Consider the following 21,800-nt stretch of genomic DNA (forward strand, 5'->3'; position numbering starts at 1 on the left):
ATCCATGTGAAGGGTTTCTGTGGGAAGGTGGAGATGACAAAATGTCCAAAATAACACCGCCTCGTTTCATGAAGTTCTCATCTTCTAATTTGCTGGTATTAACACATACAGGCTTCCTGATGAACCAGCCATCTCAGGATTCGGTAGTCTGACCATGTGGGTATAAATACATCGTTCTCGTTCCACCCTGATCCTTCCAACACCATACCGGAGATCTCGTTGTCCAAATTGACAAGGAGCATCCTGCATGTCTCTTTTCCAAAAAAGAAAAACACCTCTTTCCATGGTTCATGGGTTGCTCTTTGGATAGGCGTCTTCTTTCTCCAAAAAGAGGGAGATACTAATCCATGCTTTAACAGCAAGTCCGTTTGCATTGCGTGTCCCGCAATGCCCGATGTTGAAGGGACCTCCATACTCACATTGTTGGCATGTGTGACTTGACCGAGCGAGAGTGAATTATACACCGCCAGGCATGGCTTTTGGTTACCTAGGTATGATGGACGAGCCCTTAGCATGCAGGGAAGATGTGAAAATGGCCGCGGATGGTCAACTTGTGCTGACGCCAAGTCTCAAGCATGTGATTTCGCGTCCCGAGGTCCCCACGATTGGCCAATTGCTGCGACACGTACCTTCACCTGGTGAAGTTTACAGCCACGACAATCTTGCTTTTGCGCTCAATCCGAGACGCAGTATCTCACCGTTCCTCAGCTTGGCACATGCGATCGAGGGAACAATTCACCACGACCTGACCTTCATCCTTCGCGACAACCCCACCATGGCACCCCCGCCGTCCTCCCTCTACACCCTCTCCTTCGCGATCGCGACCCTCGCTACTCTGCTGGTCGCGGCAACACTACGTTTGCTTGCCGTCCTTCCAAATGCGCGTGCAAAGTCCACACCACTGCGTAAGCGCCCGCTCGCAACACGTATCCTCGTCGTTCTTGGATCAGGCGGACATACACACGAGATGTTCTACCTACTGCGAGATCTGGACACACGGAAATACACACACCGAACATACGTGGTCAGCAGCGGAGATGCATTCTCAGCACAACGCGCCGCGGAGTTTGAGCGAGGACTCGAAGATGGAGAGAAGGAGCGACTGCGAAAGCAAGAATCGGAGAAAGAGGTGGTGCAACCAGATGGCACGGGAAGAAGACCTGTGATGGAGATTACAGATGCAGACGGCACAACGCATGCTCTAGAAGAGAAGAGGGCAGAGAGGCCAATATGCACTGGGCCAGACCACTACAACATCGCCGTCATCCCTCGAGCGCGCAAGATACACCAGCCACTCCTCACAACGCCTTTCACCTCACTCTACACCCTCCTATCTTCCTTCACACCTCTCCTCTGCGCGCCACCGCTTCTGGCCGGTCAAGCTCCAACAACGCCATACGAAGCTGCAGCCGCCGACCTCCCCGATCTCATCATCACCAACGGCCCAGCTACGGCTGTAATTCTTATCCTCGCAAGCCTCATACTGCGCTTCTCCAACATCAAGGGCGCGAATAGTAGGGGAAAGTGCAAGACAGTGTACGTGGAGAGTTTTGCACGAGTCAAGACACTGAGTCTGAGTGGGAAACTGCTGCTAAAGGTCGTGGATCGCTTCCTGGTGCAGTGGGAGGAGTTGGAGGGCGCAGGAGGACGAGCGGAATACTGGGGCATTCTGGTATGAGCTCAAGGACGATTTTATGGGAGAGGTTCAAGAGATCGTGGTATGCATGATGCAGGCGTTTGATGTACATTTACAGCGAAGATACCCCACAGGCCACAGAAAGCCTAGCTGAGTTTTCGGCTTCAATCCATGCTATATATACAAAAGGTATGCTACAAGTCTCGTGTCACAGGCGTGATGCGTTGTCATGCCATCGTCTCAGTCACTCTAGTCGAGGTCGGAGGTTTGACTGGGAATCTGCTTCTTGCCCAGATACGGCTTCGTAGCACTCTTCTGCATGTGCTGACCCAATGCCGCCAGCAAGCTCTCCTGGTCGACAAGCGGCTTCTCCTTCTGGCTCTGCACCTTCTTCTGATGCTCAAGCTCCCACCTCAATTGCATGGGCGTCTTCATTGCCTGCGCCGCTCTGTGCTTTTGCTTTGCAATTTCTCGCGCGACCACACCCTGTTCGGAGTGTTGCGCAACCTTGATAGGACGCGGTGCTTCGGGGTCCCTGTCTTTCTTCGCTTTGATGGAGAACTCGTGGATATCGCTACGGAGTTCTTCCGCAATCGTGTCGGGGAAAGGTGGCGCAACGAGCGTATAAGCCATAGACTGCGAACCTTCGACAATGTTTCGTCTTGTGTCCACATCATAGGCCGAAGGAAGCTCAGGGTCTATGCTTATTGGAGCGGCGGTCTTGAATCGTTCCTGCTCTTGCCTTTGAATCTCGGCGAATTTTGCCTCGAGGTCGACTGGGCTCCTGCCATTCGTTGCGTCTTGTTGAGCTTGGTCCTCCTTATTCTTGCTCCGCCAACGACTCAAGCTCGTGAATGGCTGGCTCACCTTGGCCAGGGCTTTTTTGAGTAATGTTTTCTTGTCTTTGCTTGTTTCTTTTGTGGTACCAACAGCTTCAGTTCCTTCCACACGTTCCCATGGCCATTCCAGTCGTTGCCGTGTGCCTGCGATGTATCGATGGAAGATGGGAAGTCCAGTTCGAGGATCGTATTGGTGTGCTTCGGGTATTGTGTCGTTCCCGTAGTCAGTACCGGTGTATGGATCAATGCCGGTGGTATGCCGCTCCATGTAGATCTTCTCGACCACGACGTCCTCGTAACGCTTCTGGTCTCCCTGGCCTATCTCGGCAGGTACCACGAGACGTACATTGCTCAAGGGCATAGGCACCTCGTTCTCTACCTTGGGCCCCATCTCTTCGGCAGCACTACTAAATAGACTAGTGTCGAAGTATTGCTGGCAAATGTTAACACTCAAATTTGATGACACAGCTAGGCGGGAAATACCAAGTTCATGCCCTTAATAACGACGTCGTGTGATCGATCTATGGTCTCTCGTACCACACCGACCTTGCCCGCCTCTTTTCCTTTCAGAATTACGACACGATCACCCTTCACAATTGGAAAGTATTTCTTATCGTCCACGACCAGCGGGTACTCGAGCTCGAGGCCTTTCTTTTCCCTAAAAGCGTTCCGGCTCTTCTGCGCCTCGATAGGTATCTCAGGCTTCTGCACCTGGCCGCCGGTGAGGGCACCGTATTTCTCAGCATCTGGGCCGACGGCGCGATTTGGCCTCAACGGACCAAGTTTCCAGTCCTCTTTTGCATTGGCCAGAGCATGCTTCCTGACACCCTTGATGCGCTCTTGTTCCCACCCTTTACGCGCAAGGATGGCTCGCTTGATTTCCCATTTGTCCTGTTTGAGTCCCTGGCGCTTCTTGCGTTCCCGCTCGTGCCATTGGATTGCGTTTTTGACCTTGCGGATCTCTTTGAGTTTTTTGGCCTGACGGGCGGCGTTGCGCCCCGGCCTGACGATCAATTGGCTCATGGTGGGCGGGATGGCGGCGGTGGAGATGGAGATGCGAGGGTTTGCGGACTACCGAGCCATCGAATGGCGGGCGGCGAGGGGTGTAGTGGCGGATACGACCGGGGAGATCAGACGGATACGGTGTGTCGTAGGGTTCGAGCCGGTGTTGTTTCCACGGCGATGGATTGTCGGCAGTCGTCCCTCCAGAAGTGGTGAACAGTGCATTCGACCTGGTGAGCCAAAATTCCGCGCCGGCGCCCGGGCGGTGTGGCCGCCTCGGCAGAATCCAAAACACGTCGCCCATGACATGGTGCATCAACCCTACCCATCACCACCCACTTCAGGTGTCTTCCCACCATGGCGCTATTACGGCGCAGACTGCGCTGCCATTACTGCAATACACTGTCACGCGACACTGTCTCGCAGCTACCCAAGACATTTCACTGTCCGCAATGCGACGCCGTGAATCACTTCGACCAAGTACTTACTCTACCGCATAAACACCCGAACCTCTCCAACTGACCTGCTGCCCAGCGCGGAAACATCACCGATCCGCCCATCGAAGAAGTCGCGACCGCCCCTCAAGCCTCCTTCCAACACCTGCGCTCCCGCTCCCCAACGCCCGCCATGTCCGTACCCGGTGACGACATCTTCTGCGACACATGCCAGCGCAACCAGACCCTCTACGCAAAGCTCTTGGGCGAGTACCTTCCGGAAGAGGATGATCCGACGTACGGGCAATTCTTAGCGGCGTACGAGGACTACAAGGACGAGCTCGAGACCCGGTACCCGCAAGTCTGCAGCGAATGTCTGCCTCGAGTCCAACATCAGATCCGGAACGCGAACCATATTGCCAGAGCAGACAACCTGGCGCGTATCATGGAAGCGAGTAAACAGAAGCGCACAACTGTACACACCCACCGACAAGCATGGACATTGAGGTTCATTTCGCTGGCGAAGTGGACCTACGTCGTGAGCACAGCAATAGGAATTGTCTGGCATGCTGCTGGACTGTACATGGGCCCGGATGAGGGTATACGGGCGTACCAAGTTTTCAGCTGGGATACTTGTTGGACTCAGGCAAAGTCGGGATGCTGGATGGACGAAATCTGTGTACTTTCGCCCGTGATACTCAAGTGGCTGAACTTTGCGATTATCGCCGATGCTCTCACAATCTGGTGGAACCCCAAGCTGAAACTCAAGACGAACAGCCTTACGGGCAGGATGCGCGGGCTCATGTCACTATGGATGATTCGAATTACTGCCGTGGCTCTTCGTTTCCTAACCCTCTACTACTGGAAAGGTCACACCATCAACAACGACACGTTGACACTATTCCGGTACACACATGTGTGTATGCTCGGAATATTAACCTTCTCGTCTATTATGACATGGAAGGCGGTCCGCATAGTCTACGGCGCCGCGCCCTCTTTTCTTAAAACGGCTCGCGAACCCGTACCCAGCGCACCCGATAGCGCACAGAAGGCAAGAAGAGGCTCTTACCACCCAGCTCATCCCCAAGCAAGCGTTTTCGACAGTATAGCGCCCGATTTTGCAAATGGCATGGATCAGTGCAAGGAGTCCTCCCCTCTTCCCCCATCGCCCACCATCTCAGAAGCCTCCTTCACCACACATGCTACCGACGTCACCACACCCTATGCTCAGCGATCTACATTCTTGGGCGCAGACGACATGGACTGGACACCGACCAAGAATTCCGGAAGTCGGTTCTCTTCACAACCCCCAGAGATTATACCCAACCACTTCTCCAAGACGACATCTCGTCAGCCAGCAACACCCCCTCGTTTCAAAGAACCCCACTCCATCTTCTCCAAACCAGACCCGAATCCATTCCGTCACCGGGTTCCTGCACCGCCGCCACCCTCGCTTGGCGCCAACCAAAAACCTAACCCCTGGAAACCGAGTGTCTGGGCGCCTCCCCTTAAGGAAAACGCACCCAAGTTCTTCAAAGGAGACCAGAAGGCGCAAGGAGGTGCGGGAGAGATACCGGGTCTAGATGGCTTTGGTGTACCGAAGAACGTCAAGAGGGATGCTGAGCTCTTCGCCAGCCCGAAGCTGAAGTACGAATACTACGGGACTATGAAGGACACTGGACTGGAGGACACGTTTAATGCCATGTTTACGAAATAAGATGGACTGCATACGCATGGATTGCCAAGATTGCATAGGTGGTTGGCGTTTTGTTTGAGATACCCGGCGGCGCTTCTTTCTTATGTTGCATTGGTCGGAGTTTGTTACTACACGGCGGTTTGTGTACAGTACTGTTATTTCTCGATCAATGAATCATGGATCATATAACCTGAAACATATTTGGTGCACCACATTCACTACCGAGTCCTAAACGACATGGCGACGCACCGAACATCACTCCATGGCATACGCTTACGGAGTGGGCGCTTGAACGAGTCAGATTCTATCTAACTCTCCAGCATATCATGACTTTTCATATGCCGGGTAGAAGCACAGATAACCCCGATGTAAAGACTCCGGTAACCCCCCATAGTGATCCGCGGATTCCATCATTCGTTCATGGCGGGCTTGTGGTCCACGTTCGTTTCCTTCCTTGACTCCTTGCAGACGAGTCCTCTATGACCTGGGCTTCTCCTTCTTCTCCTTCCACAGTGCGGACAGACCAACACCAGAAACCTTGACGACCTTGAAACGCACACCGGGAATATCACCCTTGGCCTTGCCCTTACGACCGAAACCAGCAAGGAGGACCTCGTCGTTCTCGTCGACGAAGTTCAAGCAACCGTCGTTGGGAACTGGCAGATTATTAGCCCACGCTCTCATTGTTGCCACAGGCTCGTCGCCGATGCCTCTTCAATCTCCGCATAGTGACATACCGAAAGCGGTGACCTTCTTTCCGTTCTTGATCAATTGTACACGGACACACTTTCGGATAGCGGAGTTGGGCTGCTTGGCCTCAACACCGACCTTCTCGAGAACGATGCCCTTGGCGTGGGAAGATCCACCGAAGGGAGACGACTTGTAGGCGGTTCCGAGGAGACGCTTCTTGTAGTGGAGATCGGCCCATCGTCCCTCGCGGCGATGGTTGCGGAGCTTGCGGGCGGCGTTGAGACCTCTTGGCTTTCCTGATGATGTTGTGAGCAACTACCCAATATACGCCCGTGTCAGGACGGCGAAGGCGTGGAATTGTGCATTTCGCGTCGATCGGGGGCTTCTGGAGGGAGTGGCTGCGTACCTTTACCCATGGTTGCGGTATTGACGACGGGTGTGCTGGGGGAAGTGTGGTTAGTATCGCGGACGTCGAAGTATTTTCGAGAGCGGCTGGAATCAGTGTGCGCCAGAGCCAAGCCCCACAGCTTAGCGGCCTTGGCCCGGAAGGGGCTAGCGCAGCACGGGCATCTTATCTTATCGGGCCATCGTCATCGCGTCTGGGGAGAACATCAATGAACACCAGCACGTAGTTGCAGCTCAAATCAGTAGACTTCAAGATTCGTAGTGACTAGCCCAACTTCCCATCGCAAAGCTCACACATTTCTATCACGCGAACTCAGCCTCATAACGCGCCCAGCGCATGCACTACCATGACTTCCAAAGACGACAAGAAAGTCACCAAGACGCAAACTAACCGCCTTCCTGCGCCTGCGCTGTTTGTCGGGCCACCGTCACACAATGCCTCCAACACATCGCTGCACGAAGTCCGAACGCCTGCAAGGGCGCCTCTAGTCCGCCAGCGCTCACTTCTTTCTCCTGATAACAAGCGACCTCTCCCACCCACGACGACCAATGATGGCGACCACCTCAGCCTCACCTCCACGAACCCCTCGGCGCCCTTTCAACGGCGACAAAGACAGCACAGCCAAGCCGCAGATGCCGAAGCATCGTCGCGCGCAGAAGCGATATGGGCAGAGATGCAAAACACCTTGGAGGAGGTTGAGCTGAGCGCCATCAAGGGCCCAGGCATGACAGTCTTCGGCTCCGAACACTCTCGAGCACTAGATGAGCTGCGAAAAGCGCAGATAGAACTTGCGAAAGCATGGGCGCGCTCGGAAGAGGACGAACAGACACCCGAACAACAGAAGAAGTCGCAGGACAGCAAAGCGAACGACTTGCAACCCCAGAGTCTTGCGAACCACCCTCACGACGGGGCAGGGTCGGGAAAAGGCGAAAAGCTGTTCGACCGTATCAAGCTCGAGGAGGAAACAGAGAAGGACATTGAGTTGAGTCGGAAGAGGAGAGAGGAGAACGACCGATATTTTGAGAAGGTGAACAAGGGGGTGCAAGAAGTCGTTGTACGACTAGAAGAGGTCGCAAAGGCCATGCGAGGGGTTGAGAGCGAGAGCAAAGAGATCTGGGGACACGGGAGTGAAGACAGTATGGACACTGCGAGCGTTACTTGAGACGACGCGCAGCCTGAACGGGAATTATCCAGAACACTATGCCCATAAACGGGCAGCGTGAATCCAGGCCGGCTCTTGAGCTTGTTTTCTTCGGCCAGAAAGACGGAGTACACATTCGCACCCCTCGTCGTAACGAGAAGATATACACGTCCTATGAAGACCTCTGGCAGAAGCCACATGCTCAATCGACGGGCCTTTGGCTTAGTGGCGCTATATAAATTGCGTGGTGCAAGGCCACAGCCAACAACGATGAAAGTGCGACGTGGAAACACACTCTTCACGGGCGATGAGACGCGCAACTGGTAGTATCTTGAAGCCTACGCCGTGTAATAGAGGTGGTGTGCCAGGACTAGTGTCACAAGGATCAATGCTATGGTCAAGAAGAGAATTATATCAGCAGACTCAATACTGCGCGCCTTCTTTTGCGTAATCTTTATGTGTGAGATCAACGCTTTACCGCCTCTGTTTCGTACTCTTTATCCATTACGTCTACACACACCATCTACAAGAGATAGCGGTACTCCGGATTCAAATCACCCATTTCGGTCTTTTCATACTCCGTCAACCCTACATCCCTGACGCTCTTATTCCTCTTTCGGTTCGAGAGACTGCACATGACAAAGTACGCGCAGCAACTTAGTGCACTGAGGCACACGAAGCCGATACTGATTGAGTATCCCCGCGTATACTTGGGCGCGTCCGTCTTCAGGAAAGAGTAGACGGCGATAATACCACCAATGTTACCTGTTGTGTTGGATTAGCATTCGATATCTCAGATACTTACGAGAGTTCTTTAACTTACCAAAGCCGACTTGCCATGCACTTCCTACAGCTCGACGGTGGTGACCACCCAAGTTCATGTTGAACCAACATACAATAACCGGCATGGCGGTGTAGGCTCCCATGGCAACAAGGAAGAGCGCTCCATACTGCAGGTCATGGTTGTCGTGTACGGTAATCAGAATAGCGAATCCAGCGATGCAGACAGCAATGGGGAATATGGTGAAAAGGAAGCGGTGTTTGAGCCTGTCCGAGAACCATGCGACAAACATCGAGAAACCAAAAGCGGCGGCCCATGGAGGAACACTGTGCAGTTGTGTCTGGATCTTCGAGTAGCCATAGCTTTGGATGATGGTGGGAGAGAAGTAGGCGTATCCATAGGCAGGTACGATCAAGCCGAAGTACATGAGCCCGCCAATGAGGATTTTGGGGTCCTTGAACACATTCACAACGTCCTTGGCCTTGATAGGTCGTTCACGTGCGGAACGTCCTTGGTCGATTTGAAGTCTGGCTTTGACGAACGCGCGTTCGGGTTCCGAGAGCCATTTCACTTCCTCTGGAAAGTTTGGCAGCAGGAAGAAGAAAGCAAACGAAACCAAAACGGTCAAGAGTCCTTCCAGAATGAAAATCCATCTGCCAGAGTAAGTGAATGTCGACGACTTTCACCGTCAAAACTTACCTCCAACCCTGGTATCCGCGCATACCGTCCATCTTGCCAATCGCAGAAGCTAGCAGTCCACCAAAGGCTCCGGCCAGGGTCGTTGAACTAAAGAAGAACGAATACCGCTTCTGCGCCTCGTGTCTGCGGTACCACATACCAATCAAGTAGAAGGCACCCGGGAACATGCCTGTCTCGAACACACCAAGGAAGAATCGAGTCGCAAGCAGACCAGAGTAGTTTTGCACAAAGCCTTGCAGCATAGTAACGAGACCGAAACCAAACATGCAGATACTGAGCCAGACGCGAGGTTTCATCTTTTTGAGAAGGACATTGGACGGGATCTCGAAGAGGATGTAGGGGACGAAGAAGATGACCAGAGCAGTGTTGTAGCGATTATCTCGTGCCAGATCAAGTTCCTCGCTGAGGCCAAAGACGTTCGCGTTTGCGATGTTGACACGGTCCAGGAAGGCCAGGAGATACATGATGCAAAGGAAGGGAATGACGTGGAGGTCAATCTTGGTCACGAGTTTGGACTCCGTGGTGTTGGGCGGACATGGGACAAGCGCCGGGTCGTCGTCGTAGGTATCGTCATAGTGAGGGATTGGATCTGTCTTGTCCACGTCCGGAGACGGCACGTCTTCTGCGGATGATCAGCATATTTCAACGACCCTGTATATAGGGCAAAGAGCGTAGGGTGATGCAATTATAATCTGTGCGGCATGAAGCTGACGATGAGCTTGCGGCTGACAAGATGCGTCAAGCATTCCGCGGGAGTCATCGGGGCCAGCTTAGCAGAATGCGGCGACTTACTCTCTTTCCTTCCGAACATGACGACGGTTGGTGAGCTTGACTCTATCCGCCTGGGTGATGACTAGTGTTCGGGAGTAGGTCCGATGCCAAATTCACACTTGCATGACACTTGCAGAGGCGGGAGCGAAGGCAATATATCCTGGAAAGCGGACAGTGAAATGGAGTCACAGCGAAGGCCGAGGTCGCTGGTACCCTAGCACAATTCTGACCACTCTCGCATCGTCGACGCTCGCCAACCCCGCATCTCTGGCTTTGGCTGTTTGCCCATGCATGCGTAAGCGATGGAGGTCCTCATTAGGAAGCTGCGCTGCCGGTCGCCAGCGCGAAGTCACGGGTACCCAAGGACATGGCGCAAACACGGCGTGCAACTAATCGTCGACCGCTCGGCTTTGGAACAAGCAAAAAGACAGGCGACATTGGCCGGCTCAAACCTGCTGGAAAAGGACCGTAAGCGTGCGCCTCGCGTGTGATGTAACCATGTGATCAGCAGTGTGGCGCCGGGCCTAAAGGGAAAAGATGCGTCGGCACGTATTGATGCGGAATAGCAAGCGCGCATCTTTCCGCATGGCATTGTCGGAACAGTTGCAGAACTCCACCTGCAGACGTAGTTGTTGCCAGGTACTGTCTGGGCTGATGTCAACTGGGGACTGTCGACATGGTGGTGAAGGGCGTGTCGGCGGTCGCTGAGCAAAGGCCAGGTTTTATATCCGAAGGGCCAACCTTGTAGTTTTGGTTTGGTCGGGCAAGCTGGTTCGGCAGCCGACATCAACTCAAGCCTGGGCGCGCGGAAGTCTCAGCGTTGTCCACACTCCTTTCCCTGTGCCTCCTCTCCTTCAGCCTCTCGACCCTGCACTCTCAATCTCGCCATCCTCCCAGCACCGCATGCCAGGCCCGACCCACGACGTGGAAGTGTGACTGCGAGCGACCCGTTACCCGTCGACGATACCCCGAGCGGCTGGCCTGCTGACCCGAGATGGTGAATGCCAAATATGTCGCCTTTACCGTCAACAAGCAGACTCCCTTCTTGCAGACGCCAGACCAGGCCTATGCCACCGTAATCAACTGCCGGCGGCCAGGCGGAAAGCGCGCGGGGCTGGCGCACGAGGTGCGATCCCACAATGTGCCGTTGGCCATGGTCGAAGGCAGTCTGAAGCGCAAGCGGGGCGACGAGTCCAGGAAGGACTCTGAGCAGGCGGGCAACCCGGCCGCCTCTTTCGGAAACGATGCGACTCCACTCACTGCGGCACCGGCCCGTCCACTGCTTAACCAGCAGTGGCAGCAGCGCAAGCCGACGAGGTTACGAAGGGGCAAGATCCTGTCCAAAGGCGTCGACCTCGACTGCTGGTTCATCATACTGTCCTACTCGGACCCTGCGCAGCTGCTCGAGATGCGTAGCAAGATTGCCTCATGCTACCGGTTTTTGCGGGATAACCCCATGCTCTGGAAGCATAGCAGGGTTTACTATTACGGAACCGACATGCCGGACCCACCTCCAGGTCTCACCGAGTTCCAGTTCGCCCACTTGCGCCATGGGCATGGCTGTATGGACTGCGGCGCCCCAAACACTCGCAAGACCTTCTGGGCCTTCCTGCGCCGCATGTGCAAAGACTGTCTCAACACCCAAGTCATCAGGGAATACGATGCTGTTGCCCAGCTGAGAGGTCCAAACGGCGAAGACGTATCCTATATCCGCGCTGCCTTGCCCAGTGGCATCTTCGATTCATGGGGTAACTTTGTCGGCGTGGGACCAGCGAGTACGCATGCGCTGAAGACCATCTACTTGCGGTCAGACGTGCAGAAGCTCGTTGCCGAGTTCCACAAGGAGTCCAGAGAGAGGGACCCCAACACAGAAGAGACGGCTACATGGTGGACTGAATGGCTTGCTGACAAGGCCAAGAAGGTAGAAGAGCGCCAGATGTTTGCAAAGAAGATGGAGCAGTGGGAAGAGATGCAACGCACGGCTAGAACTTCTGACTACACTGCAAAGAAGTTACGGCGCAAGAACTTCTTCAAGGAAAAGGCGTCTCAACTCGATCCACCCATCAGTATCAAAGAGCTAGAAGCGTGTCCGGCATACAAGCGTGCCATTACCATCCCCAAAGACCCCAACAGCACCTCCTGGGATCTTCTCAAGCCCAAGATCGTAAAGGAAGCCGCCGAAAATGCGGCCAAGAGAAACATGGAAGAATCGCGGCCGGCAACGGCATCGACGTCCGGCATCTCTACGCCTACCGGCAGCCTGGACGGTTACCCGCACACGCAGCCGTATCTCGGCATGATCATGGGTATGCCTCCGCACAATGGCATGTACTGATCATATTTTCTTAAGAGTTCACGCTGGGACGAGTAATACGCGAGAAAGCTAATGTTTCGGGTAATGATTGCATTAATGTCATGGCACTGGAGTTGGAAACATGGTATGGCTTCTGATTTCTTCACGCACACAACCCTAAGTGAGCATTTCTTTGCAAGGCGTTTATCAAGACTGGGAACTGCATTGAAGGACAAGGGATAGCAGGCGTTAATTGTACTGGCTTCTTTTTCATTACCGATACGTATCGTATGCCCTGGATATAATTGAATCGAAATTTTGCTTGACAAATACATTCGCCGAGGACAGTGAGGTACCAAAGCTGGATCGATAAAACTGCCTCTTCGAGCGATGCACCCACTTTTGTCGTTCACGCCGCTCATCGGAGGGCAACGGCATGTGGGCATGGCACGAGTCATTTCCGGCGGCTTAGTACACGAAAGCTCTGGTTGGCCACCATGTCCTACCCAGGATAACAAGCAGCGACGAGACAACAGACATCGTCTGTAACACCACGTGTCGAGTGTGGCGATTCCCACTGCTAAGGATATTAGACAGAGATGCCGCAGAGCCTCATCAGGTACCCCTCATCTCGCTGGCTGGCCTGCGTCGATCGACGCCACCACAGCGAATCACAGAGCGTGGAAGTCGGCTTATGCACGAGGACAAAGCCCAGCCCTGCGAAGCTACAAAACCACGGGTCTCCCTGCCTGATAGTCTCAAACTCGAAACCGTCATCTGCTAGAAGCGTGGATTATATAACCCAATCGGCGGAAATGGCTTCACGATCGGAAAAGTGTCGCGGCGGCATCAGATATCGTAATCCCAAGGGTCCAGACGATTATGCCCCGTAATGCGTCTGATTGGTGCAGAGGCTATCAAAGTGGGTCGATGCCGTTGTTTCCAGAAAGATTGTCGCCATCTGAGTCCGAGGCAACGAAACATTATCTTTAAAAGCTTTCCCGTGCCTACGCCCTATTCGCGTTTGTGTTTTCACTCTCTTTGACCTTCCTGCCTTTGTGCTACTGTCAATTGACCTTTTAAGAGGCAAACTGCTCCACAAGTAGCCTATCAACAGACATCCAGCTGTTGCACAAATTACTCTGCTCGGCCGACTCGATCTCCCATCCACTGTCTGCACAATGGCATCTGCCTCGCGAAACTTCTCTCGCGCCCTGCGCACCGCCGCTCCCTCGTTCCGCACCACCTCGACCCGCTCCTCTGCCCGCTTCGTCGCGCCCACACAGAACGCCTTCCGCAACCAACGACGCGGATACGCTTCTCAGGAGGATGGACCAGACAAGCATGAGGGCAACCCAACTGGCCTAGCCTGGGGCGCGGGCGCTCTCCTCGTCGGTGCTGGTGTATACGGCCTCTACACATACCAGCCAGAGTTGTTCGGCCAGACCAACAGCAGGAAGATCTTCACACCCAGGTTCGAGGACTACCAGAAGGTCTACAACCACATCGCCAAGAGGCTTGAGGAGCACGACGACTACGATGATGGTAGCTACGGTCCCGTTCTCCTCCGCCTTGCATGGCACGCCTCGGGAACGTGAGTATTCTACTCTCTTGTCTATTAGACACATGAACTGACAGACAACAGCTTCGACAAGATGACAGGAACTGGTGGTTCCAACGGCGCTACCATGCGCTTCGCTCCCGAAGGTGACCACGGCGCCAACGCTGGTCTCAAGGCCGCCCGCGACTTCCTCGAGCCCGTCAAAGAGGCCTTCCCATGGATCACCTACTCTGATCTGTGGATCCTCGCCGGTGTCTGCGCCATCCAAGAAATGCAGGGCCCCAAGATCCCATACCGCGCTGGCCGCACCGACCGCGACGTCTCCTTCTGCACACCCGATGGCCGTCTTCCCGACGCCAGCAAGGACTCTAGCCACATCCGCGCCATCTTCGGCCGCATGGGTTTCGACGACCGCGCCATGGTCGCCCTTTCCGGTGCACACGCCCTAGGTCGCTGCCACACTGACCGCTCTGGCTTCGACGGCCCCTGGACCTTCTCTCCCACCACCCTGACCAACGACTACTACAAGCTCCTTGTAGAGGAGAAGTGGGCATGGAAGAAGTGGAACGGCCCCAAGCAGTTCGAGGACGTCAAGACCAAGAGCTTGATGATGCTGCCCACGGATATGGAGCTTGTTAAGGACAAGAGCTTCAGGAAGTACACCGACCTGTACGCCAAGGACAACGACGCTTTCTTCAAGGACTTTTCCGAGAGCGTCATGACTTTATTCGAGCTTGGTGTACCGTTCCAGCAGCCTGAGGACCAGCGCTACGTCTTCAAGAGCTCGTTCGACTAAGTCTATGTGAGATTGGGAGAGAAGCATTGGGGGTTACTTTGAATCAGAGATATCCATCTAGACTATTAGACCGTTGCTTTTGTTAAAGGCAGCATGCGCTAGATCACTTTTGGAGGTTATACGTTTATTGTTACTTGCTTTGTAGACTTTGGAAATACAGTATACGAACAAGACGTCGTGAGCATTGTCCCTATTCATCTTTTACTGGAACTTGTGATGAGGAGCGTCCTGTCGATGGACGTAGATGGGAAAAGGTTGTTTTAACTGAAGCTGCGATCATATACCGCGGGTTATGTTGCAGCAGGACTGTCCATGTCAAGTAGATAGTCTGTAGCTTCCAACATATCGTAGTCACTTGCACTCAGGCCATTGAAGTGAGTATGTTCTCGAGTGTGCATCGACCTGCCCTATCAGTCGCTCTTCAGCGCAATAGCAAGTTGTGCCGTCTTCTTCTTCCAGTACGCCTGATGTTCCTTTTCAATCTCACGCATGTCACTCAATTCCTGCCTGCCCAGTTCTTTCACCTCCATCTCTAGGTTTTTGATATCATCATCAGGGAGCCTTGTTGGAAGAGGCAGGGCGTCCTTGCGATACCTCGAGGGCTGGTATATGAACTTTGGAAACATGGTCGTTGGGGTGACGGCGTTCTTGTTGTTATGGGCATCTGCTGATACTCCTTCTTCGAGGAAGGTAACACGCTTCCCGTTGTTACGAGACTTGTCGCGTGCTGGAGAACGCTCGTGTTCAGGAACGAAGAGCGTGGATTCGGCGTCAGTGACTTTCGATGGCGAAGATGAAGCAGGTAATGCCGATTCGTCCGATGGCTGCTTGGTGAACAGCATATTTTCCATGGCTTCCTCGCCTAGGCATGTAGCTCCTAGCTTCCAGATCTCGCCCAAGACGACTTCCCACTCCTTCTGCAATTTCGCTAGTTTGGCCGTCTCCTTAGCGATCAAGTCGTCGTAATGGAGCATGCGAGTCTCAAGTGTCTGATCAAGACGTACACTCTTTCCCTCACTGTCAGTGCGCCGTAGTGATAGAGTGAACTGAGAGATGGGCTGGTAGAGCTGAGTGGCTAGGCGCTCGTACTTCGCTGGGGCAGAGATCTTAAGGGGCGAGGTATTGGGATCCTGCTGGTTACTGTTGCGAGTAACGGTCTGCAGTGTACTTTCATAGAGAGTATGAAGAAGCTTCTCGAGGGCCTTGTTGATTCTGGAAGAAGCAGTCTTGTAGATATGGCGACGGTACCTATCGCTGGCATCTGTACAGTACGATCTTAGTGGTCTGCACTCAGGAAATGAAAGAGCATAGCTATACCTTTGAATTCTACGCCTAGAGGGTGCATGTTCGAAGACCTCTTTTTTGCTACTCTCTTCTCTACGCTCCGCGCGCTCGAATGAGACCCGGCGCTCAGCAATGTCGTAGCGTCAGCATCTTCTTCCGTGAACTTGGAGTTGCTGGTATTTGCCTGGCGTGTGATGTTGCCTTGTTCCCTGAAAGCACCCTGGTTTCTGAAAACGGCAGCAGCAGACACCGTCTTCTTCGCCGGCGGGCCCATGTTGCCGCGCGCCCGCAGTTCAGGTACGTTGCGCTCGACCTCCATTCAATTCCTGTGTTTGAGAGTGCTGAGAGGTGAAGTCGAGCTTTGGGGCAGACGCGAAGCTTGTGGGATGTTCCGGCTCCGTTGAGGAAGGCGCGTGGGGACAACAGGAAAGAGCGTTCATATTAGTCACATCATGTTTGGGCAGGAAGTGATCATTTTTCCCCCGAATAGTGTGTTAGTTGGAGTATATCAGGCATCCCAGCCATGAAGTTGATGCGTATCTTACTCTTCGTATGTATACATATAGTTGTTACACGTGTGACAGAAGCTGGCTAGACATTCGCAACCAATGCGATACCGTATGGCATAAAATCCATGCGCCTCTCATATTCGCCGTTGTATTATCTACCTCTTACGGTGCCTGTCCCTCGGCTGGCACAACTACACCCTTCTCTTCCAACATCTTTGCAAGCGATCCATCTTGATGCATCGACATCAGGATGTCACAGCCACCGACAAACTCCTTATCAACGTATAGTTGCGGTATGGTTGGCCACTCGGAGTATTCTTTGATACCTTTTCGAATTTGTCAGCATGTAATGCCCCGTTGCCCATCCTGCAGCCACCCGGAATGTGCCGCAGGCTCGAGTCCTACGGCCAGGTGGCCAAACCGGGGTGGGAACCGTGAAAACGTACCTTGCCTCAGATCCTGGTCTTCCAGCACGTTGAAGGCTGTGAACTTTTCCGGATCTACACCTTGCATGCCCAAAATCTGTATGCTGGCTCTCGAGAAGCCGCATTGTGGTGTCTCTGGTGTACCCTTCATAAACAGAACAACAGGCGATGATGCGACAGCCTTGTCGATGGCAGACCGGACTTCATCGGAGAGTAATCGTGCTTGGAACGGTGTGAGGAATCGTGCCGAGGGGATGGGTCGAGCTGTGCTGGCACGGGTGGCGGCTCGGAAGGCCTGGTGACTGTCAGATTGAATTGATAATTAGACGTAAGTTTCAGGAGCTTACCGAGGGAATTGCGCGTCTTGCAAACATCATGGGTGGTTGGAGTGGTGTAGGGAAGAAGTTCGGGTGATGCGATCACCTCCGCTGTTCGCCGCACCCGAAGTTTTGGATGAGGTCACAACGCCAAGGCCGCTGAATCACCAACCTCCCATTCGTCCTTTTTCACTTTGGCTCCTCCATATATCAACCGAGTAGTAGCCAGGATATGAACATGCAGAGCACATGGCGGATAATCTACGCTAGGTATCATTCACGACTTGTCAGCTCACTAACGACTACCTAGGTATCTATACACTGGGGCTTCGCGATGGCCAACCTTGTACTCCTAAAGCTAGACTCACGGTGCATATTAACCAACGCCTTTAGACCTCAGCGAATATAGACACTACTATCGCCACAATGAATTCCGTCCCTTCAACTTCCATTAGGCGATCTGCATCACACTGTTCGTTCCAAAAGAGGGCATGCCTCAGACATGCTGCAAGACCTCGTGATGCGTCTCACGTCTGGAAAGACAATATCCGACCTTCTTCGTGGGTATGTGCTAAGCGATATACAAGCTGCAAGCTGTCATTTGGACACCCCATTCCCATGGTAAATGTTGGCAATCGAGGTTGCTAGCATCGAACTTGATCTACTTGATCTATACTCAGTTTGCTAATCTCATAACGCCCATGTGTGTTAGCAGCGTGTGACCGGCAGATCACGTCTTTTACTCACCTGCGATTGTCAACTGCTATGCACATTTGAGGAATACGGTCACTTGATAAACTTGTCCAAGTATATCGAAAGTGAGTGTGGCATCCCAGCGTTGGATACGACTACTGCCAAGCTCACCCGAACCTGATTCGTAGGTCTCTACCACCCTCATCCTCACATGGTGTTTTATCCCATGCGTTTTTGTCCCCGTCAGGACTCCTCTGCAACATGGTGGTCTTCCCATTAGCTCCGCGACAGTGGAAATATCATACAATATAACTTCTGCGCAGCGGAGCTCGCATAAATTCCTCAGAATACCATCAATCAAGTCGCCTCCGACGAGAACATCAGAGCTGTCATTTCGTTCGACAATAGCCTCAGTGACTGTAGCCCCAACATCAAAAATGGCCTTATCACCAAGACTATCCTATCAGGGAGACGAGTGTTTGTCATCTGCATTCTGGGCAAGATCCCAATAAAGTATCTCCGGGTGTTGCTTGAAGAAGATCTTGTTACGGACTCTGAACTTCCTATAGCACAGAAGAGGGTCACCTCAGGATTTGCAAATTCACCTTACCTCCTCGCAAGCTTCCTCCGCGCCCAATTCCGGCTGGAAGGTCTATCTCAGATGCCAACACAGGGACGATTTCATCAGCAAATCGATGAAGCCCACACTGTTCCTATCTCCGTCAAAAGTCGCCTATACGATAGCTTACGGTCGAGCGTCTACGAGATGCAGATCATGTTTCCCGGAACTAATTTCCCTTTACCCCCAGGCCAAGATCTCGTCATCAAGCAAGCATATCCGCATGCAACCGAATGCGGTACGGAGCGCGAATTCCTCCAAGCGCTTGCCGATAACAACATCTCACATCCACATATTGTGACTTCCTATACTGGCTTTCAGTTCAGGACAGGACATTACGTCGTCAGCGAGCGCGGCTCAGGAAACCTTTTGAAGTTCATGCCGAAGTATACTGACGGCGCTCAAGCAGGTCTTGACTATGACTGGGTTGTTCGTCAGTTCATGGGCCTCACAGACGCTCTCTCAAAGATACACGGGCCTACTACGAAAGGTAATAACGGGCTCTACCGCAACATTGGACTCGACAATATCCTGGTCTTCGCCAAGAACGATCTGAATCTGCAAGACAGTACCCTGAAGTTCTGCGGCTGGAGTTGTGCAAAAATGACTGATAGAGAACGGAATGAAGAAACCAGTGAAGCATCAAGCGAACAAGCAAGCGACAAGCCGGTTATTGGAACCTACAATGAAAACAAACCGTCGGAGGTCATTCGTGGCTGGAACATCGCAGTATCTCGTGATATCGAGCGCCTAGGGCTGGCCTTTCTCGAAGTACTCGTATGGTTCCACGAGGGTGAAGTCAAGATGAGTGACTTCGTGGAGCAGCACCGATACCGTTGGAATGATATTGTCCCAGGAGGGCTGAAGCTTGCACGTACCGTGCAGCAGAAGATAAAAGAGATTGGCGATAGAGGCGCTGAGTGGAAGACTGTGGTCGATATCATCGGCCAAATGCTACAGGTGAACGTGGTGAATACTAGTAGAGCAAGTGATGTAGTCACTGCTCTGGGTAGCCTCTTAGACACTTAGTAGGTCGAGAACTCTTGGAAATGCGTTTTTGAAGATCGCTCAAAGATCAAGCACTCTTATGGTGAGTCTCATCTCGTTCATTCTACGATGCTTCCTTTGTTCGTGCAGCTCTTGTTTACGGGAATGGCAGGTTGACAAATCCTCAATTTCAATACTATACCCTCCATATAATCTTAACTCTTGTGATTAATACGCCCGTCACCTTCTTTCCTGTCATGTGGATACCGTGCTCTATGATCACGAGCCTCCCGCAGGTCACATAAACAATACTGCAACGAAATACCACCTTCAATTGCGTTATCAGACTCCCATTCACCCACAAACAATAATCACTTCAGATCCACGTGAGCTCACCATGAGTGCAGAATTGGTGTTTGGTGATTGTTGAATAACAGAGGTCATAAAGAAGCCCACTGGATGCTGAGCGTCTTCTCTTCAATACCTCATTCCTTGTTCTATTTTCACCTCTCCTGTTTCATTATGGGAAAGCCTCTAAAAGACTACAATGATATAATGGCAGCGTGTAGAACCCGGCTGGTCACCAACACTACCACTGCAAAATTCGGCGACAAGACATTCGAATTCTTTCCGTTGACCACCATTCGGCAAGTTGCTTCTGCAAGCAGCATCAGTGGTATTTTCCACTTCTCCGGGCTTGACACCAACACGGTGTACGGACTGAAGAACAGGATCCGGTCAGGCGGTGAGCGTTTGTTTGCTATCGCTATCTACTGCGGTCTCTCGCCACCTGACATGGTTTTCGTCTTGACAAACCACAATGATGATGCCCTTCCTTTCTCGCCAAACGACTGGCTTGGAACGACCGAAGAACAATTAGACTTGGTCTACAGTACTATTTGCGACGCGCAACATCTCTTTACTGTCCCTAAACTTCACAGATCTCAATACAGGACCAATCTCACGGGTTATGCCATTCCGATCGAATTCAACAGAGGTGTCAAACCCGACATTGGCGAAGGTTCCGGAGGGAAAGTCTACAAAGCCAGAATCCACAACAGCTGTGCTCCCTTTTTACGGGAGGCCCCGACTTCCGATGACTGGTCTAGATACGTTGCACTCAAAGTCAGCAAGTTTCGGCAAGATGCTGAGCGGGAGTGCGATTTTCTCGAGAGTCTGGCCTGTTCTCCAGGCTCACACGAGCACATCACTACGTTCTACACTGGCTTCGTATTCGAGAAGAAGATATACCTCATCGCGGAGCTAGCGGATGGCAATTTGGACGAGTTCATGGCGAAGTACCCTGAACGCCGAGCTGTCGAAGATCTAGATCGGGAGTGGCTTTTGGAACAGCTCCGGGGCCTTGCGAGTGCTCTAGACGTTATTCACGGTCAAATGACATACCATCATCACGATATCAAGCCTACCAACATCCTAGTATTCATCGATCCTGCCGCTGACGTGAAACACAGGTTAAAGTTCACGGACTTCGGCTCCGCAGGCTATGGCGGGCTGTCCAGTGCGGTCGGAAATAGTGCAAAGTCGAAGATCAAAGGCAACACACCGACGCTACCACCGGAGACGTACAACAACGGGTCAAGCTCTCGTCCACATGATGTTTGGTCGCTAGGATGTGTCTTCCTGGATATTTTAGTGTGGTATTGGAAAGGCTGGGAATTTCTGAAGGAGTTTCGTTCCGAGGTGATGGAGGAGAGCGTAGCTTGGTGCTATTACACTGTAGAGGATGGGAATATGACGAGAACTGAGGCAGTTTCGGCTGCTCTAGATGAGCTTGGGTCAACTGAAGCGGAACTCGTTTGTGTCATACAAGACATGCTGGAGGTCGACCCAGATTATCGACCGAACGCAGCCAGTGTGTTGGAGAGACTGGGTGCGATAGATTAGCAGTTACATGGACTCGGATACCAAGCTGAGATGGAGTTTTCGAATCCTTGACACATACACCCGTTACCGTTCCGTGTTTTGATTTATTTGAAATATTCCAGAGAAAAAGTATCTTGGAGAGGCAGATTCCACGTTATCGCTTGTCGAGGGCGCTCAACCCTAAGATACGAGTAGACTGACCGTATGATGTGATGCGTCTGAGAATCACCACACTCCACCTGGGCATGCCCGAGGTGCTAGTCTAATGCTCGATTTATCGACCGAGCTAATTCCGAAAGCAACCAACAATGTGGCATATGTACACCCGTACACAAGA

General features: G+C 52.7%; 12 protein-coding genes across 12 annotated transcripts; 7 read left to right on the forward strand and 5 right to left on the reverse strand.

Annotated features, from left to right (window-relative positions):
* Nucleotides 1–428: 428 nt before the first annotated feature.
* J4E92_001854 (uncharacterized protein) lies at nt 429–1,678 on the forward strand (the record flags this gene model as incomplete). Its single annotated transcript, XM_051493263.1, has 2 exons — nt 429–432; nt 471–1,678. The coding sequence occupies 2 exons, from the start codon at nt 429–431 to the stop codon at nt 1,676–1,678; spliced, it is 1,212 nt and encodes a 403-aa protein (XP_051356494.1).
* A 207-nt stretch (nt 1,679–1,885) lies between these two features.
* J4E92_001855 (uncharacterized protein) lies at nt 1,886–3,498 on the reverse strand (the record flags this gene model as incomplete). The annotated part of the gene is made up of 2 exons (XM_051493264.1): nt 1,886–2,908; nt 2,959–3,498. 2 exons carry the CDS (start codon nt 3,496–3,498, stop codon nt 1,886–1,888), a joined length of 1,563 nt encoding a protein of 520 aa, XP_051356495.1.
* Nucleotides 3,499–4,104: 606 nt separating this feature from the next.
* Nucleotides 4,105–5,628, forward strand: J4E92_001856 (uncharacterized protein; the record flags this gene model as incomplete). Its single annotated transcript, XM_051493265.1, has 1 exon — nt 4,105–5,628. The coding sequence occupies one exon, from the start codon at nt 4,105–4,107 to the stop codon at nt 5,626–5,628; it is 1,524 nt and encodes a 507-aa protein (XP_051356496.1).
* A 456-nt stretch (nt 5,629–6,084) lies between these two features.
* On the reverse strand, nt 6,085–6,713 carry RPS23 (40S ribosomal protein S23; the record flags this gene model as incomplete). Its single annotated transcript, XM_051493266.1, has 3 exons — nt 6,085–6,263; nt 6,345–6,593; nt 6,704–6,713. The coding sequence occupies 3 exons, from the start codon at nt 6,711–6,713 to the stop codon at nt 6,085–6,087; spliced, it is 438 nt and encodes a 145-aa protein (XP_051356497.1).
* A 336-nt stretch (nt 6,714–7,049) lies between these two features.
* On the forward strand, nt 7,050–7,865 carry J4E92_001858 (uncharacterized protein; the record flags this gene model as incomplete). Its single annotated transcript, XM_051493267.1, has 1 exon — nt 7,050–7,865. One exon carries the CDS (start codon nt 7,050–7,052, stop codon nt 7,863–7,865), a length of 816 nt encoding a protein of 271 aa, XP_051356498.1.
* Nucleotides 7,866–8,367: 502 nt separating this feature from the next.
* Nucleotides 8,368–10,135, reverse strand: J4E92_001859 (uncharacterized protein; the record flags this gene model as incomplete). Its single annotated transcript, XM_051493268.1, has 4 exons — nt 8,368–8,609; nt 8,668–9,278; nt 9,325–9,943; nt 10,117–10,135. The coding sequence occupies 4 exons, from the start codon at nt 10,133–10,135 to the stop codon at nt 8,368–8,370; spliced, it is 1,491 nt and encodes a 496-aa protein (XP_051356499.1).
* Nucleotides 10,136–11,089: 954 nt separating this feature from the next.
* Nucleotides 11,090–12,430, forward strand: J4E92_001860 (uncharacterized protein; the record flags this gene model as incomplete). The annotated part of the gene is made up of 1 exon (XM_051493269.1): nt 11,090–12,430. One exon carries the CDS (start codon nt 11,090–11,092, stop codon nt 12,428–12,430), a length of 1,341 nt encoding a protein of 446 aa, XP_051356500.1.
* A 1,139-nt stretch (nt 12,431–13,569) lies between these two features.
* Nucleotides 13,570–14,745, forward strand: CCP1 (heme peroxidase; the record flags this gene model as incomplete). The annotated part of the gene is made up of 2 exons (XM_051493270.1): nt 13,570–13,982; nt 14,034–14,745. 2 exons carry the CDS (start codon nt 13,570–13,572, stop codon nt 14,743–14,745), a joined length of 1,125 nt encoding a protein of 374 aa, XP_051356501.1.
* A 410-nt stretch (nt 14,746–15,155) lies between these two features.
* J4E92_001862 (uncharacterized protein) lies at nt 15,156–16,348 on the reverse strand (the record flags this gene model as incomplete). Its single annotated transcript, XM_051493271.1, has 2 exons — nt 15,156–16,006; nt 16,063–16,348. The coding sequence occupies 2 exons, from the start codon at nt 16,346–16,348 to the stop codon at nt 15,156–15,158; spliced, it is 1,137 nt and encodes a 378-aa protein (XP_051356502.1).
* Nucleotides 16,349–16,700: 352 nt separating this feature from the next.
* GRX5 (monothiol glutaredoxin grx5) lies at nt 16,701–17,337 on the reverse strand (the record flags this gene model as incomplete). The annotated part of the gene is made up of 3 exons (XM_051493272.1): nt 16,701–16,864; nt 16,985–17,258; nt 17,311–17,337. The coding sequence occupies 3 exons, from the start codon at nt 17,335–17,337 to the stop codon at nt 16,701–16,703; spliced, it is 465 nt and encodes a 154-aa protein (XP_051356503.1).
* An 897-nt stretch (nt 17,338–18,234) lies between these two features.
* J4E92_001864 (uncharacterized protein) lies at nt 18,235–19,621 on the forward strand (the record flags this gene model as incomplete). Its single annotated transcript, XM_051493273.1, has 2 exons — nt 18,235–18,240; nt 18,320–19,621. The coding sequence occupies 2 exons, from the start codon at nt 18,235–18,237 to the stop codon at nt 19,619–19,621; spliced, it is 1,308 nt and encodes a 435-aa protein (XP_051356504.1).
* A 513-nt stretch (nt 19,622–20,134) lies between these two features.
* On the forward strand, nt 20,135–21,484 carry J4E92_001865 (uncharacterized protein; the record flags this gene model as incomplete). The annotated part of the gene is made up of 1 exon (XM_051493274.1): nt 20,135–21,484. The coding sequence occupies one exon, from the start codon at nt 20,135–20,137 to the stop codon at nt 21,482–21,484; it is 1,350 nt and encodes a 449-aa protein (XP_051356505.1).
* Between the last annotated feature and the right edge of the window lie 316 nt (nt 21,485–21,800).

Source organism: Alternaria infectoria (genome assembly GCF_024043175.1).
Source record: "Alternaria infectoria strain BMP 0036 chromosome Unknown scaffold_2, whole genome shotgun sequence".
Taxonomy (NCBI): domain Eukaryota; kingdom Fungi; phylum Ascomycota; class Dothideomycetes; order Pleosporales; family Pleosporaceae; genus Alternaria; species Alternaria infectoria.